At 41.7% G+C, this 19,168-nt stretch overlaps 1 protein-coding gene across 9 annotated transcripts in view; it reads right to left on the bottom strand.

Annotated features, from left to right (window-relative positions):
* Window positions 1-19,168, bottom strand: part of PRPSAP1 (phosphoribosyl pyrophosphate synthetase associated protein 1) — a 79,252-nt gene that overhangs the window by 19,884 nt on the left and 40,200 nt on the right. For all 9 annotated transcript variants that reach the window (XM_029600431.1, XM_029600437.1, XM_029600433.1 and 6 more), the window contains 3 exons: window positions 18,203-18,269; window positions 8,373-8,545; window positions 4,545-4,660 (listed from right to left, as the gene is read on the bottom strand). In XM_029600431.1, the coding sequence (XP_029456291.1) occupies window positions 4,545-4,660; window positions 8,373-8,545; window positions 18,203-18,269 (356 nt within the window). The remainder of the gene's footprint in view (window positions 1-4,544; window positions 4,661-8,372; window positions 8,546-18,202; window positions 18,270-19,168) is intronic.

Raw genomic sequence — 19,168 nt, 5'->3', positions numbered from 1 at the left:
GCCAGAGAATGTGGTTCGTGCAGTTAGTATAGCTGTGTTTAAAAAGGATTGGATAAGTTCTTGGAGGAGAAGTCCATTACCTGCTATTAAGTTTCACTTAGAGAATAGCCACTGCCATTAGCAATGGTTACATGGAATAGACTTAGTTTTTGGGTACTTGCCAGGTTCTTATGGCCTGGATTGGCCACTGTTGGAAACAGGATGCTGGGCTTGATGGACCCTTGGTCTGACCCAGTATGGCATTTTCTTATGTTCTTATGTTCTTAAGCTTAGAAATATCACCTTTAGAGCAAGTAGCTTGACCAATGCAACACTCCTCTCACTGGTTAAAATGGCTGAAACAGCAACAAATCTCAAAACCACATTCAAATCTCATGCAGGGACAAAAACTCATGGTGGGGAGATCAAAGATGCTTCACCCTCCCTTAGAAAAAAAAATGACATTCGGTTGGAAAGACGAGGATTTGGCTCCTAGACATTCTCTATAACAATCAACAGCTACTATCCGTACCTTCAGGGAATTTAGGGCCAACCCCTTATTCAAACTCTCCTGAAGAAATTCCACGATGGAAGGCAGCAATGCCCTCCTGGCCAACTCTCCTCTATCCACACACCAAACCTCAGATTCTCCAAATCCTGATATTTGCCAAGAAAGAGGAATTTTCCTCGCTTGCAGGCAAGTATTCACAACCCCTCGAGTAACCTTTCTTCGCTAAACAATCTCTCTCAAGGGTCAAGCCATAAAACAGAACCAATCCAGATCATCATGAAGAACAGGTGCCTGGCACAACAGACCCCTGGCTACAGGAAAACACCAGGGTCCCCTTCTAACATTCTTATTATATCCACAAACTGGGACATTTTAGCCAATCTGGAGCAAATAGTATCAAGACCATGATGCTCGGCAATCCTCTGCACTATTCTGTCCACTAATAGCCACAGTGGAAACAGAGCAGACTATACTCCTGTCATCTATGAATTTCCAACTCTGACCCTTTTTTTTTTTTTTCAATGAAAAACAAAAAAAGTCCTTGGCATTGGTGTTGGTAGCCATCAAATCTATCACTGGCCTTCCCCATCTGCTCTCTATCGGGCAGCATACCTTCTCAGACAGAGATCATTTCCTCAGATCCAGAGAGTTGTGGCTGAGAAAATTCGCTTAAACATTTTCTACTCCCACGATGTAGGCTGCAGAGATTATCCTCACATTTGCTCTGCCCATGCCATTAAACGACTTGCTTCCAGAGTGCTTCCTCCCTGGTGACTGACACAAGCCACCGCTGTGGCACTGTCTGAAAGGATTCTTACCACCTGCTCCTTCAAAAGAGGAGCAAAACAAAGGAGCACCAATCTTATGACCCTCATATCCAAATGACTGATCGACCATTTGTTCTTTCCAGAGTCAACACCCCCTGAGCCACTTGACCCTGACAATGTGCTCCTCAACCTACCAGACTGGAAATCTGTCATTACCATAATCCACAATCTATCCAAGTAATCCTACAATATCCCCAGTGGCATATCTCACATCAATAACTAGTAACCCACCAGTATCAATACTTTTATTTCCTTCCACAACCATATAATATTTTTAAATTTTTATTTACTTTAAAATTCTCTCTTAAAGCCAAGCATTTTTTTTAAATCAATTTTAGCCATCATTTAACAAATTCTTGTAAAAACTTCAAGGTTAACCGTTTTTCAACCACAGACATTCAAGAGGACCTTAACGATGCTTGGCTTAATATATACTTAGCCATACAGGAAAGTCTAGGTCCACTCCCTCCACACCAATCCAGACTTCTCCTAGCCCAAGTCAGCAATACTGATCTGAGAATAATTCTGGAAATTAAAGGGACTACCTTAACAAGACACCCCCCCCCCCTATAAGGGACACATATGAGCCCTTGCCCAAGGAACATGATCCAATGTGGCCGCCATGGATCTCAGCACCTGCAGATATGCCCAAGGTGTGGGACTCCAAATCTTTAATAGGGCTTTCACTTGACTCTATAGCTTCAATTTCTTCTCCTTTGTCAGGCACACTCATCCCAGATTCATGTTGAATTCTGCCCCTAGATATTCCAAGGAATAGGATGGACATAACTTGCTCTTGGCAAAATTCACCATGTAGCCTAGCTCTTGCAAGAATTATACCACTCTAGTCATAGTTGTCTCCCAAGTTGTCTTTGCCTGAATTATCCAATTGTCTAGATACAGATACATCAGAATACCTTTGCGCCAGAGAGCAGCTGCCACCATCACCATCACCTTGGAAAGAGTTCTCAGTGCAATAGCCAGGCCCAAAGATAGGACATAAACCTGGAAGTGGTCTCCCAGAATTGTAAAGCGAAGGTACTTCTGATGGTCCTCTCGTATCGGAACGATCAAATAAGCTTCCATCAGGTACAAAGATGTTAGAGACTTCCCTTGTCTTACTACCATCATGACTAATCTCAAGGTCTTCACCTTGAAACGAGAAACCTTCAGAGCTCTAATGACCCCTTTCAGATCCAAAATAGGATGAAAGATGCCTTCCTTCTTCTGTACTATGAATTAAATTGAAATTGAATACCTGCTCTGGCCCTTCTGAGAAGCTGGAACTGGAACCACCACGCCTAACTGCAAAAACCTATTTAGTACCTCTCATACTGCTTCCACCTTTCAAGCAATATGACAAGAGGATGTCATAAAATAGGCTAAAAGAGCAAGAAAGCTCTAGAGCGTAGCCTCTCCTGACAACCTCCAGAACCCATTTGATCTGATGTAATCTGGTCCATCCTCAAGTAAAAGGATTACAAAACGGCCTATTTCTTATACAGGAGGATAGGTCCTCAAATCTTCATTCACCATGATTTGGGTCACATCATCTAATCATCACCCTTGAAAACAATCTCTGGAACGGGTATCTCCCCAACATTCTCCTCAGTAAACACCGAAGCAAATAATTAATTTAGTCTTTCCGCGATGGCCTTATCTTCCTTAAGTACATTTTTAAGCCCTTGATCATCTAATGGTCCAACCGACTCCCTCACAGGTTTCCTGCTTTGGATATATTTTTAAAAGTTTTTATTATATGATTTTGCCTCTATAGCCAACTTCATTTCAAATTTCTTTTAGCTTGTCTTACCAATGTTTTACATTTAACTTTCCAATGCTTATGCTTTTTCCTAACATTTGAGAAATACAGAGGAGAATCCTTAGCAAACCAACATTTCAGTATACTAGCTCTAGCCAAAAATAAAGCAGTTTGGGTAAATTTCTGAACTCCTTTAGATAGGCCCTCTGCCCAATTTGAGAATCCCAACATGCTCAGTAAAAAGGGGTTTATGAGCAGCTACTGTTTCAACAACATTCATCACAGTTTCCTAATAATCATACAATTTAGGAAATTTTAAAAAACTATTTTAAATTGCATTTCCCTAAATTTAGAATCCATAGAAATAGTTTTCAATCTAGTAAATACATTTTCAAACTCCTTCGGGGAAAAACAGCATCAAGCTAAATTGAACAGCATTTTTTAATCTGCTTTCTCAAATAGCTAATTTATTACTCTTAGCACCTGTTACAATTAAATTCACCGAAGAATCAGCAGCAAAACCAGCAGAATTGCACTGTTTCAATTCTAGCACATAATGCCTAATTTGTAAATAAGCATGAAAATGATGATTGGGAAGTTGGAAAGTGCTCTCTAAATGATCAAAGGAATATATTTTGTTTCCAAAGACACACAAATAAAGATGAGAGATTCTAGTACACCCTTATGTTTGCCATTTATGAAATATACTATTAATCATTCCAGAAGAAAAACCAGGATTACCCAGAAGAGGAAGAAATGCTGAGGTCTGAAAAAGATACACCCCACCAGGTGCACAGATATTTCTATACATGTTTCACTGGAATGAACAATGGCTAGGTTTGGAAATTGGTAGGAAACCAGCGATCTGGAATATGTAATGCACTCCAATGGGACAAAGTTGTAATGTTGATGCAACTGGATTTGGAGCACAGAATTTAAACTCCCCTGCTATCCATTCCCAACCAAATCAAAGTTGACTTGCCACATTATAAAATCTAAAATTAAGTAATGCTGGTCTACCCATATAATTATCTCCCATCAATGAAGCACAACAAATAAGTCAGGATTTGTTTTTCCATTGCTTTGATCACTTTTAAACATCTCTCACGTTAATTCTTTAGAAATGAAGATTTTTAAATTGCCATCTCTTGTTAAAGCTCGCATTATAGCCCAGGCACCACGGCATTCTTACAACAGCAGAGAACTGTACATACTGGCAATATCAAAACCAAGGGGGAAATATGCAGGAATAATCTGTAGGTGATGGTGCCATTCAGATACAGCGGGAGATTGCCAAGGTATCTAACAGATATCCAGTTTACTGCTATAGTTTTTACTGTTAGAATCAGAATACAGGATTTTCCCAGACTGTTACAGAAAGTGAGGCAAGCCAGAGAAGGCTCAGCACCTGCAAGTATTTAAAAACATTAAAAAAAAAAAAAAAAAAAAAATTCTGTAAGCTCACTTCTTCTTGAATATACTGCAGCAGGAAAGGCGAGGCTCTCAGGTTATCCACGGGGAAACTGAAGAATCCTTGGATTTCTTTCTGGTGCAGATCCATAGTAATAATGTGTGTCAAACCTTAATAAAAGAAATTAAATTATATAAAGCCAACAAAAAACCCCGTGAAAATATTCTCCTGCCTGAAGCTATCAAAAAGCTGCACCTGGAGAGCCTGCTGAATTTCTTGGGGGAAGATCCCTGGCAAGCTATTAACCTTCTGATGTGTTCCATCAGATGTGTTTCGTAAGCACCCCCTTATTATCGTGCTTTTTAAAAATGGGGTTCAAACCCCTCCATCTATATACTCTTTCCATTTCCTTTTTTTGCTCAATTTTAAAACTACCAATTTTTCCCCCAACTCAACCTAGATTAAGGAAGACTTCAAAATTTTAATTTTCATAGTGGAAACTCTGTTTACGGTTTTTGGGCCAACTCTGGGAAGAAGACAGTGTCCAACCCCAGTCTTTTTAAGACCTCCAGGATGAGTACAGTGTGGAAGATGACTCAGTCACTTTTCACGCTCAGTTGCTTGCCGAGTTATCCCTTCTTCATGCTAAAGGATGGCATTCCCACTGTTCCAGACCCAGTTATGCGCATTCTCATTCAGGAAGATATACCTCGCCGGGGTATTTCCCTTTTTTTTTTTTTTTTTTTACAAAGCTTTGCTAAACATACAAGCTGCACACGACCCACCACTACAACTAATTCAGCAGTGGAATACTGACCTCCAGCTGACCTTAGCAACCCAGCAATGGAAGGGGCTTTGGGACAAAGTGCATTAAGGTCTCTCTATGTACCTGCTGGGTCGAAATGAAGGTTAAGCTTCTCCACCAGACTTATCAACATCCTTTGTTTTATAACAAATTTTCACCCACTATCTCAGGGCTATGTATGAGCCAGGGCTGTGGTTGCCCTGGCTCATACATTCGTGTTTGGTGGACCTGCGAATTTGTTATGGTTTTCTGGCACTCTGTTCTAGCTTCGTGTTGCTTAATCCTGGGTACAGAGCTTACACTGAAACCAGAGCTTTGTTTATTAGGGCTATGGAGGGCACATACTCTTACCAGTGTACAAAGACGCCTTGCCTTGCTGATCATTTATTACATGCAGGGCGTTTCACTATTTCTCTCCTGTGGAAGTCAGCTCCTACTCTCAGGTGTTGGAAGAGTCAGGTCCACGAGACAGTCCAAGTGGAGAAGCTTACCTATATGCTGAAACGCAAATTACCATTGTACGATAAAATCTGGTCTCCTTATTGGAGTTTGTACTGTCCTGAAGGGCGGGCGTGTGATTTTCTCCATGATTTCCTGGTACATTATTGCTTACTACTCTTTTGTCTGTTTTCCTGCTTAGGGGTGGGGGGGGGGGGGGATCGTTATGTTTTGTCATTTCATACTTAGAATGCTCATGATTTGATTTTCTCCATTAAACGCTAAATAAAGAGTTATTTAAAAAAAAAATGTAAATTTTCTCCAAACGGTTAACCATTCTTCCAGGTTTTTCAAGTCTCTCCATTTCCTTCCCACCTCTTCCAGAAATGTTTTTAAATCATCTGCTAACAAACATACTCTTATCTCAAGGTCCTCAGCAATGTTGCTAACAAACAGAACCAGCCCCACTGCCAAGCCCTGGAGTACCCCACAGACCACTGTGCCTTCACCAGAGGAGATTACATTTACCACCACACTCTTGCATTCTGCTGCTCAACCAGTCCCTCATTCCAAGTTGTCCTACTCACATACTATCCAGCTTGCTTCTTGATCTAAGTAAAACAAAGCTTTATGGAAATTCAGACAGGCAACACATAGCACCGCTCTGATCCACCACTTTTATCACCTCATTTAAGAGAAGAATCAAGCCCAAATACAAGATGGCATTGGAAGAGTGAAATGCTCCCTTTAGCTCTTGAAGTTTTCCTTCTTATGGTTAAGAGAAAGGGGGAAGTGAGAGATTTCCCCCTTGGGCAGCCATTCCTCTACCCAAAAGACTATTCCTCAGACTCTGAGCAGATACATAGAGCCTTTAATCTCAGGGAAGAAGCCTCTTTGTGGGTGACTGTGTTGGGCCTGCTGAAGTGGAGGTTTCCCTCAGCTCCACAGACTCTAGATCCAGGAGATATCCATGCATTGAGGGGAGCCACAGGACCTCCCCCTTGGAGGTTCCCTCACAGGCGATGTGAAGGAGCTGGGTGGTGCCGTGGGTGGGGAATATCTCCTAATACTGACAACTCACTTTGTTGAAGGAGCTGAACAGAAGATTCGTGGCTCATGAGAAAGCAGTGTGGTTTAAGCAAGAGGCAAGAAAATGCAGCGTGAGGGAAGGAAGTTGGATCTGCCGGGATCCTCTAAGTCATCTTCTTTACCCTGGAATTAATTTCTGGAGAAACACAACATGCATCGGTCTGGAGGACATTCTGCAGGCTATTATTTTGGGACACACAGATAGCAAGCAGCTTGATGAGTTTAACGTACCCTAGGTCAATTCTGTGCCTTGGAGTTGAAAATAGTGAGCCATGCAGAGAGGTCAGAGGGGTTTAGAGGCTCAAGTGTGTCTGGTTTCATGATTTCAAAGTTGCTGCAGTTCAAGACAGTTTTTTAGTACAATGTAAGTTGAGGTTTTCGGAAAACAGACTGATTTCCGAATCTGAGAGCTCTCACCTTTCCACATACCTCACTAACTGGCCCAAAAGAATTATTCAAGAATTGTATGATAGAGGTTTTCATATCTCGGAGAATGTAATATCACCCCTGAGTAAAAAGGTTTGTACTTGCCATTAAAGAAGAGGGAAGAGAGTTTACCAGCATTGGTGGATGCTTCTCCAGTATCCACAGAGTTTGAAACTTTCTGCTTTTCTTAAACAATCCACTGAAGAAGTGATACAATAGGCTACTCTGCTGATTTCTTTTGTATTTGAGACCACTAAAGATCTCATATTGAAACGTTTCTTCAGCAATAAAGAAAGTCTCTTTATGTTTCATAAGATCTGGTTTTCTGATTTCTGTAAACAGACTCTGAATATTTCTTCTTCAGATTTTGGGTGGTAATTTCTTTCTGAGATATCCTGAGAAGTGTTTGGTTCTGAGATTCAATATATTTACTTTGAGCCAAGTCAACTGAGATCCTTTTCGGATAATAGAAGTTATAGTTCTTGCGATGGTCCCAGACATTGTTTTAGTGATCTGTTGGAATGAAAGGCTAATTATATTTTCTCACTCCGCCACCTTTTCGTTATTCTATAGTTACCTGTGTTTCTAAAAGGTTCCTTTCCTGGTGTTGGGGGTATTTTTTTTTCTTGTAATGTATTATTTTCTGTTCAGGTAAATAGTCTGCTTGCAATTATCTTTAAATTGATAAATAAATAGTTAAAAAATAAAAAAAAAGAACCGAATCAAGTTTGTCTGACAGGACACAGTGCCTGACTCCTATCTACTAGTTTCAAGGTACTGCAACTCTTTTCCTTTAATAATCAGTTCCATAATTTTACCCACTACTGAAGTTAGGTTAATGGATATGTAGTTCTTGCCAGCTCCTTGTTTCCATTTTTGTCCACTGTCCTCCAGGTTCCTCAATCTCTCTCCATCTCCAAAAGACAAACTGAAGTGTAGCCGGGTACTGTGCTGCCTACCTAAGTATGCCATGCTTATAGAAGGCTGCCTGATGAAACAGTTGCCTGTGCTCAGATCACCAGAACTATCATGGGTGCATGGGTCCTGCAGAGAGCTCCTCCCAGACATCTTACTGCAGAAGGGGGGGGAGGGATGGGTCTGGGAAGAAGATTATTTCCACTCACCTGCTTTTGCCAGCATGGAAGCCAGCAGCTTGCATACGATGGAGCCCCTCTTCCTCATCTTGCTTTGCTTGCTGTAGGGGAAGTAAGGAATCACCCCAATAATATTCTTGGCACAGGAAGTCTTCAGCGCATACGCCATGATCAGCAATTCCATCACTGCCGTGTTCACATCCCTATGCAAAAAAGGGAAAAGCAAGGTAAAGAGGAGACATCAAAATCTGTATGAGCTTTGTCCCCAATACAATGCAAGATTTGCTTCATTAATTACTTTCTAATGTAGCGCATCATCAATGGTCCTTGGACTACCTCACAGCACAGAGGGAAGAGAAAGCGGCTAATGAAAAACTGAAAAGTTTGCATTTTATATCAAGTGTTAAACATCTCAATATGGTTCACTTTATGGACTTTTTTTTTTTTTTTTTTAAGTGTTAAAAGGATTACCTCCTGCTTTAGCAAGTTTATTGTATTATCAGATCTCACTACAGCTCTGGCTCTAAGAATGACCACAAGAATACTCAAAGTAATGCTAGTGCACTAGGGGATGTTCTGACAATGAAACTGCTGGATTACCCAACAGCTCCCTCTCTCCCTTTGCAAGCTATAGCAATGCACGATGGAACAATAACTGGATTATTCCACTGCAGAAAGAAGAGGTAGTTTCTTAGAGAAATTTCTAAAATCTAAACCGTAATAAAATATTCAATGTTTAACTTTTTTTTTAATTTTATGTTTTTTCGGCTGAAGCCTATAAACATATATAGGTCATAAACATAAACAGTTATACAAACAGTCAAAAATATCCAATGAACCTAGATCCGAGAGTCTTAATTTGTTATCCCACATTTTTTACAAGATATAAACCCACCCCCTCAACCTCCCTTCCGTCCCCCCTCCCTCCCCCTGCCTCGTTTGCGTGGTAAAGGTCAGCGCTCCCTTGATTGTCACCCATAGGAAAGGTGTATATTTCAAGCTTGCACACCCTGGTTTTGCTGCCAGGGTGTGTAAGCTTAATCTGTACGATTATTGCCCAGAGGGTCTCTGGGGTTCTGACTCCGTATTAGTCAGCCAGGCTTTGTAGGCTTGCCAACGTCTCTTAAAACGACCTGTACGTTTATGTTTAAGAGCCGTCAAGTGCTCCAAGTAATATATCTTTGCAATTTTCTGTATAACATTCTGCCAAGTGAGCGCCTCTGTTTCCAGCCCCTTGCAATTTCTATCTTAGCTGCTGTGAATATTTGTGTGATAAAATAAAAATCATCTGTTGATATGTCTGATGTCTGTATATTCAATAAAACATTGCTGGGTTCAGCACAATGTGTGTCTCTTATCTCTGCCCAAGAGGCAGCAATTTTAGGACAGGTCCACCACATGTGAAAGTATCTGTCCACATTTCCTCCAACAGAGATTGTCCATCTTGGGGGCAAATTTATGCAGGCGTAATGTGTCATTTGTAAAGGACTTTGTATCCCTGTTCTACCAATGAGGCTGAAATAGAACTCTATTTAAATCCTTAAAAAACCCTCTGTCCAGCACTTGGGATTGCACAGCTCAGGAATATCAGCCTCCCATCGCTTGATATGAGCTGGTGAAGTCAGCAAATCGCTATTTAACAGCATGTAAATCTTTGATATGAACTTAGGTAGGGTCTCTGCTTTATCACAGAAGCCCTCATACAACGATTTACCCTTTAAGAGGTCACTCTTGATCTGAGGCTGGGACATATAAAGTCGAATTTGCAGGTAAAAATAATAAGAGGGTAAAACACCAAATTGATCCATTAATTCTGAAAATTCCCATATTTCCCCTCCCTTTAACAAATGCTCCAGCCTAGAACAACCACCCTCTACCCAACAACGGGCCAAAGGTTTAGACTGACCAGGAGAAAACCCCTGATTGTGAAAAATCGGTGTGCTATAAAAGAAAGCTCGGTCTCCTATTAACCTTTGTTTCCACAAGTCCCAGATTGCTAGTGTGTGTTGGACCATGGGTGGAAAAGTGTTACCCACATTTTGATCCATATTTTCTCAGCCACAGTAAGGGTGCGGGACCTATCCCCTGCAATAAATCTGTTTCTAGTCGGACCCATCTCTTACTAACCCCTGTAGTGTGACGATGTACTGCTGAGCGCAACTGCACTGCTACGTAGTACCACAGTAAACATGGAACCCCCAAGACCACTTCTCAATTTTGGTAGGTACAGTACTCTGCTGCTGACTCTGGGGGGTCTGTGCTCCAAATAAAGCTTCCTCTGCCACTGTGTGATGGAATCTACAGGAATCTTGACTGGAAGTGTTTGAAATAGATAATTGAATCTAGATAAGATATACATTTTGACTGTGGAGATTCTCCCTAGCCATGAAAGTCTCTTTCTATCCCAGACCTGCAAATTCTGTAATACCCGTGACCACAGTCACCCATAGTTGAGCTGAAACAGACTTTCTAATTTGGACCTATTTTCACCCCAAGGTATTTCAGATGATTATGAATCACTTTGAAGGGAAATTTCTTTTTCAGTCCCTCAAATTGGAGCACTGGTACTGTGATATTTAGGAGCTCCGATTTGTCCGCGTTGAGTTGGTACCCAGAAGCTGCACTGAATCTAGTTAACTCGGATACCAGAGGTTCCAATGATACCTCCGGACATGATATCGTAAATAAAATATCATCCGCAAACATTGAACGCTTATATTCGTGGTCTCCCGCCCGTACCCCCTTGATTGCCGCCTCTGCCCTAATGGCTGCCGCTAATGGCTCCAAATATAGAGCGAAAAGGAGCGGGGAGAGTGGGCATCCCTGCCTGGTACCTCGTTCGATCTTAAATGTTTTTGAATAGCCCCCGTTAACTTTAATACAAGCATTGGGATTGCGATAGAGCTGTTTGATTCATGTGGAAAAATTCCCTTCTAAACCCATCTTATCCAACACTGCCAACAGGAAGTCCCAGTGGACCATGTCAAATACCTTTTCAGCATCGACCGTGAGAAGTGCCATGGGGACATTTACCTCTTGTCCCCACCAGATTAAATCTATTACCCGTCACACATTATCAGCTGCTTGCCTGCCAGGGACGAACCCTGTTTGGTCGGGGTGGATCAAATGGGTCGCTACTCCCCCTAATCGGTTAGCTAACACCTTAGCTAAAGGTTTTAGGTCCAGGATTATAAGGGAAATGGGTCCGTATGACCCACACTGCGTGGGATCCCTGCCTGGCTTTGCCAGAATCATGATCCCCGCTTTGTTTGCATGTTCCGTGATTAACCCTTCTTTCAGGAGGTTATTAAAGGCTCTGGTGAGAGGACTAGTTATGATAGTAGTTAATTTCTTATAAACTCCTGCTGTGTATCCATCTACACCAGGAAATTTGCCTAGTTTTAAGCCTTTAATTGCTTGGGCTACCTCAAGTTCTGTGATCTCCTTATTTAAAAGATCTTGCTACTTAGCCTGTAAGTGCGGCAAATGAATATCTGTCAGATATTCCTATATGTTCTCTGGCGAGGTATCTGATCTTTTAGAGTAAAGTTGTTGATAGAATTGATTAAACCTATCCCAGATAGCAGCATTCTCTGAGACCTTTTCCCCCTTCTCATTTTTAATTTTGAGTATTTGGTTGAGACTCATTCTGGCTTTGAGGCAACGGGCTAATAGCCATCCCATTTTGTTACCTCCCTCGTAGAACTCTTGCTTTGCTTTGTCTAGTTGGTGAACTATATTCCCCAAGTCTAGCTTGTCTAGGTCAGCCCTCAGTTTTCCCAATTGAGTGTGTACCTGGGGATCTGGGTTTCTTTTATTCCTAATTTCCAGACTACCTAATTGTTGTAGGATCTTTTTTTTTTTTTTTTTTTTTTTTTTTTTTTTTACAAAGGCAGCTCTAGCGATTAGCTTACCCCTAGCTCTCGCTTTAAAGCAGTCCCAAAGTGTTTATGGAGACACTTCCCCATTGTCATTCTCCACTACATACTGTTCCCATCTCTTGCTTAAATTGAATTTCATAATGATTATCTTCCAGCAGGCTCTCGTTTAGCCGCCAAAATCGTTCTCCCCCCTGACCTCCCAGGCCCTTCAGAGTAAGCCTGATGGCGGCGTGGTCTGACCACGTTATCACATCAATGCCAGTGTCCTGTACATAATTTACCAGAGCTTTATCTACAAAGAACATGTCTATACTGGAGTACGTCCCATACGCTGGCGAAAAGAAAGTGTAATCACGTTCTGAAGTGTGTTGGAGGCGCCAAATATAAACTAGGTTCCAGTCTCTCATCAGTGCCTTCAGGTGTTTCCTAATTGTCCTGGAGTGTGCGGTACTTCCCTTACTCATATCTAAATAAGGATAACTGGTAAAATTAAAGTCTCCGCCAACAATCAACATGCCCTCAGCCCATTGCTGCATAACCTCAGACATTTTTTCTACAAAGGACCCTTGTCCAACATTTGGGGCATAGATGTTCACTAATGTATAAACTTGTGTACCTATTTTGATTTTAAGGAGTAAGTATCTACCTTCCTGGTCACGGACCACAGTCTGCACCTCCACTGTTATATTTTTGGAGAAAAGATTTCCTACCCCACTGTATTTACCCTTAATGGTAGCTGCAGCAAAGTACTGTACAGGAAAATTGTGTGATGCTAATAGCCTCTCATATCTTTTTTTTAAATGTGTCTCGACAGAATAATATATCCACTTTGGTGTTAAGGGCATCTTGTGGTAATCTTTTCCATGTATTTAACCTTTTAATCTTTTGGCATGTATTTAACCCCTTAACATTCCAGGACATTATTTTAAGTGTTCCCGCCATATTAATCAAGACAACCAGGGCTTAGCTCCGTATTGCACCAGAAAATCATTAAACATGTAGTTTGCCTCCCTTACCAACCACCTGCCACCCTTAAGTTAACTATTAGGCCACATTCACCAGATAAACGCCACCCCATCCATCCACACTCATTCAACCCCCTCCCTCCCCACCCAACACGCCCCCCCCCATTCTCCGAGGAATACTGTCACCCCCATCTCATAGCCCCATGAGGCCCCCCTTTATACCTTATCAAAAATTAAGCAGAACATCCCCTTTTCTACCATTGCCTGAGTCACCAGCTTTTCCATATCTGAGAAGAAATGTCTAAAAGATGCTGGCAACTGTACTAAACCGGTCTTTCGATGCCCATGTTGTAAGTAAATCATTGTCCACACCCGTGTTCCTGCTGCATTGTCAGCTTGTAGTGAATCCGAACATCTGAGATCAAACAAACATGTATGTCAGAGTCTCAAGTATCGGCTCTCCTGGTTCCCATTTCTCCTCCAGAATGACATCTCAGTCACTTGCCACCATGTGGAACTCGCTGCCATCTTTGATGTGTTTGGGAAAAACCTGGCTGAGCTGTTGATTTAGGGTGGTGAGCCAGGCCTTTCAGGATCCCAGCTTCTTGCATGATGGTTGTTGCAGCCTCCACAGTCTGTGCTCTTGAAGTAGTACCATTGATAGTCATTTGCAAGCCAAATGGGAAAAACCCTTTGTATCTATGTTCCCCAGCTCTCAACACCTGAAGTAACTCTCGGAACTCCCGCCTTTTCCGTATGGTGATGGGAGACAGATCTTGAAAGATTTCAACTCCATTAGCATGCCATTGTAGGTCTGTAATTTTCCTTGTACATCTCAGTATTCTTTTTATTTGGAATTCATGAAAACTGACTACAATGTCTCTTGGAACATTGCCTCTCGGTTTAGCCTGGGATCTGTGTGCTCGGTCCAAATTAATTTTGGGAGCTTCCTGAAAGCCAGCTTCCTTATCCTAATGGAGGATCATCAAGCAGATGTCCTTTACTACTTTTGCACAGTCTGCATTGGCCTCCCCTTCAGGAATCCCGCAGAAGCACAGATTTCCCTGCCGCGACCTGTTCTCCAGGTCTTCAAGCCATACAGTCTGATCTACCTGTTTAAGCTGCACGATTTCTGCCTCTAAGGCTGTCTCCTGCTCTGTCACCTGGCTTTCTACTGAAGCCACCCGCTCCCCCAGCTCCTCATGCTCGCGCCTCAGATCTGCTGCGAGTTGCTGGAATTTGGTTTTGAGCGATCCCATTCAGTCTTTGATTTCTTTAAACCATGCCTGGAAATCTGCTCTCGATTATCTCCGGGTCCACCGCACCTCCTCTTGCCATCGGGGAGCCTGCCGGTGACGCTCCGAACCCTCAGCAATCGCGGCCTCTCCAGGCCTGGATTCCGCTAGGCCTTCCTTGCGTTTGTCAGGCTCTCCCCTCGCGTTTGTCAGCTCTCCCTCAAAAGAAAAAACTGGCAGAGGTCCGCGATTTTTTCTCTTACAGACATCTCTGTATGTGCACTTGTGGTTTTAGTTGTACATGACCCACGGATGGCTAACTTAGAGGGGGATATATTCGATGCTGAGCGGGGAACTTGAGACTCACACTGCCATTCGGGTGAGTGACGTCACTTCCCCCGCCAATGTTTTACATCTTATGCCAGGTACCTGCTATTGCTTAGCATGCTACTTCTAAGTTTTGGGCTGACAGAATTGCTCATCTTGCAGGCCTCTTGCCCTAACTTGTGAGGCAGTTAACACTCATGCAATAACAGTACCTCTTAGCCAATAAGAGGTACTCTCAAAATGCATTAGCTTACATAAGAGCACCTCACTCTAACAGCATGCATGCACTGTATGTGTATGGAAGCACATATGTAACCAGCTAAAAGGGGCAGACAGAAGGGACTGTAGAGAATGACTCCTCTTTCCACACAAGACAGCATGAACATCATGCAGGAGGTTAATTCTAGGCCTTCCTTACCCACTGGAAGTCCATTTCTCCATGACTACATATTTAAGGTATTTATCCTGCCCTTTAATCCAAAGCAACTATTACATGACTGTAGTCTTTGTAGGTTGCAAGACCTTATGAAGAACCAACAAGAGAGGGCTAATCTGGGAAGACACAGCATCTGAAGAAGAGTCCTGGTCTGGACATAAAAGCTGTCTCATGGCATTTTTGTTTTTGCTGGTGCAATAAAAAAGAACCACAACCTATGAAGACTCTTCCCCCACCCCAGTTTTCTCCAAATCCATCAATGCTTCTACAAGTTTATTACCACAAAAAAAAAATAAAAATTCTGTACTCATTCTATTTACTTCAAAAGGATGAAAGGCTGAGTCAACCATGCATGAGCCTGTGAACCATACACAAAGATATTCGAGAGCTGCACTCCTCCAGCCTCATCTAAAAGGGCCCTTATTACTTTTACAGTATCAGTTAAAGAAAAGGAATCAACCTGCATTGCTGCCATACTTCCTGGTATGTTTAACCAGCAACAGTAACAGCCTCCCGCTTTTTGGATTTCCTGAGACAAGGGGACAAAAAGATCTCAACCAGCCTTCTGCAGTCACTAGATCAAAGCTCTTTTTGTTATTTATCTCCTCGAAGTCTGGTTTTGCCCTGGCATGATGAGTTGAGGCCATTCACTGTTTTCATTGGGTGCCTCAGCTACTGCAGTCCCTCATGGCCCACTTCCTCTCTTTCATTGAAGACAGTTGCCTAAAATCTGTTCTACTGCCCTACTCCAGCTGTGTCACACTGCAGGGCTTCTGCAGATGACAAAGGGAAGAGCTTTGTTTGCTATGAAGCCTTCAGCCAAGTGTTACAGTGAACATAACCTTCAGCCATTGTGGAAAAACTCACAGAAACTCTGTTTCTGTGACTGGCTGAGAAAGGTAGGTGTGTGGAGGGCAAGGGTGCATGGGCAAAGCTAAAATGGGAAAATGCTATATTACTAACCAAGTCAATATTTTACTGCTTAACTTTCACTCTGGAGGCAAACTGCTATGCTCAACATTTTTTTTCTCAAAATTATAGGTATAACACAGCCCAAACTTAATATATTAAAAATCTACATAAGAACAGGACTTAACCTATTTGTACCAGACTGCCTCTCCTACCCACTTCAGAGGCAGTCGTGCAATACGCAAGCCCTAGAGAATGGCTTGCAGTAATCACACCACTCCAGAGATGGCTGCATACAAATTCCATGATGGCAAAGTGATTTAAAAAGGTCCTGTTTGGCTGTAAAGCACTACTTAAATACAAAATTACTGAAAGCAAAATATCTAAAGGCATCCAAACTAAATCGAACTGTCTTTGAGTTAATGGACATTAAAATAATTCAGCAGAGTAAAGTTGGGGTGGGAGGCAGGACACAGATGTGTGCCAGAGCGTAATCCCCCATTTCTTGGCCAAATCACTCACGCCAACTGCAATATTAAAAAAAAACCCCCTCAATCTGTTCCCTGCTGAGCAGCACATCCCCTGCCCTCCCCGCCAAGCTGAAGATTAAAGATTGGCTGAAGTAGCAGCAGCAACCATAGAAGGCCTGCGGCTGAATCACTTACACACACTGGCACCAGCACCAACATTTAATCCTCCCCATTCATCATTTCTACCTCTTGTTCTAATTAAATGACAGCATACTCTAATAGAGCGCCTTACAATTATTGATTCTTTATCATAGCACTTTTAACAAAGGCCTGTGATACATCACCAAAGAAAACACATTCCAAAGGACACTATTTTCTTTGGAGGTTGGGGATTTAGACAGGCGACTCATTGTATAACTCATATTAGATTTTAAATCAAGACACCAGGCTCGGGACCGCAAATCTTTGTGCAGCGCCTTAGGGTTTAATGGCTTTTGTGCTCCAGTGCTACCCATAAAAAAAACAGTGGCAATGCCAACAATAAGGCATTGTGCCATCTGTAAAATGGGAAAAAACTGCTAGAGATAAAGACAAGTTTGGAAGATTTATTTATTTAAAAGCATTTATTATCCGTCTATAGCAGGACCACTGTGCTAAGCAGAATACAACAAAACATGAAAGATCTAGAACAGGTAAATGTGAATCGGTTATTTACTCTTTTGGATAATACAAGGACTAGGGTGCACTCCATGAAGTTAACAGGAAGAACATTTAAAACTAATCAGAAAAAATTCTCACACTCAATGTACAATTAAGCTCTGGAATTTGCTGCCAAAATATGTACTTAGTGCAGTTAGTGTTTAGCTGGGTTTAAAAAAGGTTTGGATAAGTTCTTGGAGAAGTCCATTAACTGCTATTAATCAAGATGACTTCGGAATAGCCACTGCTACTACTGGCATCAGTAGTGTTTGGGTACTTGCCAGGTACTTGTAGTCCGGATTGGCCACTGTTAGAAACAGGATGCTGGGCTTGATGGATCCTTGGTCTGACACAGTATGGCAATTTCTTATGTTCTTAAAATATTACATATTAATACAATAGTTTAATCACATAAAAATATAAACAAAGGATAAAAACTCTAAATAAGGTTGGAACCAAACGTCTCGTGAAAGTATTCCCAATCAAATGATCATATTTACTTATGCAAAGATATTTAGTATTTGATTTTATGTGCAATACTCCCAGCCAATCCAGAGCATAAAGCACCCCAGGCTCTAAAGCCCCAGGCTAGTCCAATATAGATATCAGGGAAGCTGCAGAGCTCTCACAAATATGCATGATATATGTGCAAACACTAATTTTAAGAACCAGACTGATGCATGCAAATACCTCTCCTGCATATTTCTTATGGATAGCCTGAAAACCAAACTGGTAGGGGTGTTCCTGAAGACTGGGTTGAGAATCACACTATTAGGACCAGCCCTATGGCAATATGGAGGGACATGGGTTTGACTCCAATACTCAGGTCTTCTGCAAATGGCTTACAGGCGAGGAATACATACATGCAAAGCAAGTTATCATAGCTGCCAAGCTCTTATAATACAGGAGGAATATCAGAAGCAAAGAGATTACAGTACCTGGGAATGGTCTGTATGATGAAGATGTCTTGACCACGAACAGATTCTTTAATTTCAACTCTGGTTTCTAAACCAGGAAAGGGAAAAGAAGCACAAGAGGGAAACTGTCAAATCATAAATCCATGACAGAAACACAGGAGACTGACAGACAAATGTGCTACATTCACCTTAACTATTCCCAATTAAGTCTGCAATATTTAAGATTGGAAAATCCACAATTGAGCTGTTGTAAGCGCAGTGGGAAAGGTAAAAATAATGGATTCATTTTGCCTATTCATGGGTGGCAAATGAGCAAATAAAAACCATTAACAAAAACTTGTTCCTGGGAATCCAGGAATTTGCATGTTCGCATTATTATAGGGATTCCAGGTAGAGAATAAATCACTGACATACACAATGTTCCAGAGAAATGCAGGGGAAAGGGACAAATTTAATCTTTCCTGAATTTCCTTTCCTTGAATCCAGTCAGACCAGTCCAGACAAATAGGTTATGCCAGCAACCAGCAGATGGAAACAGACCAACAGATTTCATTGACATCACCTCTTATAGGCATCCATGATGACCTCAGCCTGCTAGTATTATCTGTAACTAGCTAAGGTAGAAATTTAAAGCAAAAGGAGCTATGCCACTTACCACACTCAATCTTCATGAACTACATACAGTGCTGTCTCTCACAAAAAGGAAAAGTAAGTTTGGCAATAGAAGAAGGGTTCTGGTCTGGTCTGATTGGATTCAAGGAAAGGAAGTTATCAGGTAAAATTAAATTATTTCTTCCTCATCATTCAGTTAGACCAGTCCAGACAAAACCAAGTTTGCTTAACAAACAATATTTTCCATAGATAGAAAGGAGAACAACTTTTGCACGCAATAAGCAAGCAAGTAAATAGGGATAGTGCAGAATAAATTGAAGGCCCACACAAGTGTCCTATTCACTTTTATAAATGTTTACTTAGTACGGCAACTCC

This window comes from Rhinatrema bivittatum, chromosome 4 (assembly GCF_901001135.1).
Source record: "Rhinatrema bivittatum chromosome 4, aRhiBiv1.1, whole genome shotgun sequence".
Lineage (NCBI taxonomy): Eukaryota > Metazoa > Chordata > Amphibia > Gymnophiona > Rhinatrematidae > Rhinatrema > Rhinatrema bivittatum.
This window is presented reverse-complemented; position numbering and strand designations above follow the sequence as displayed.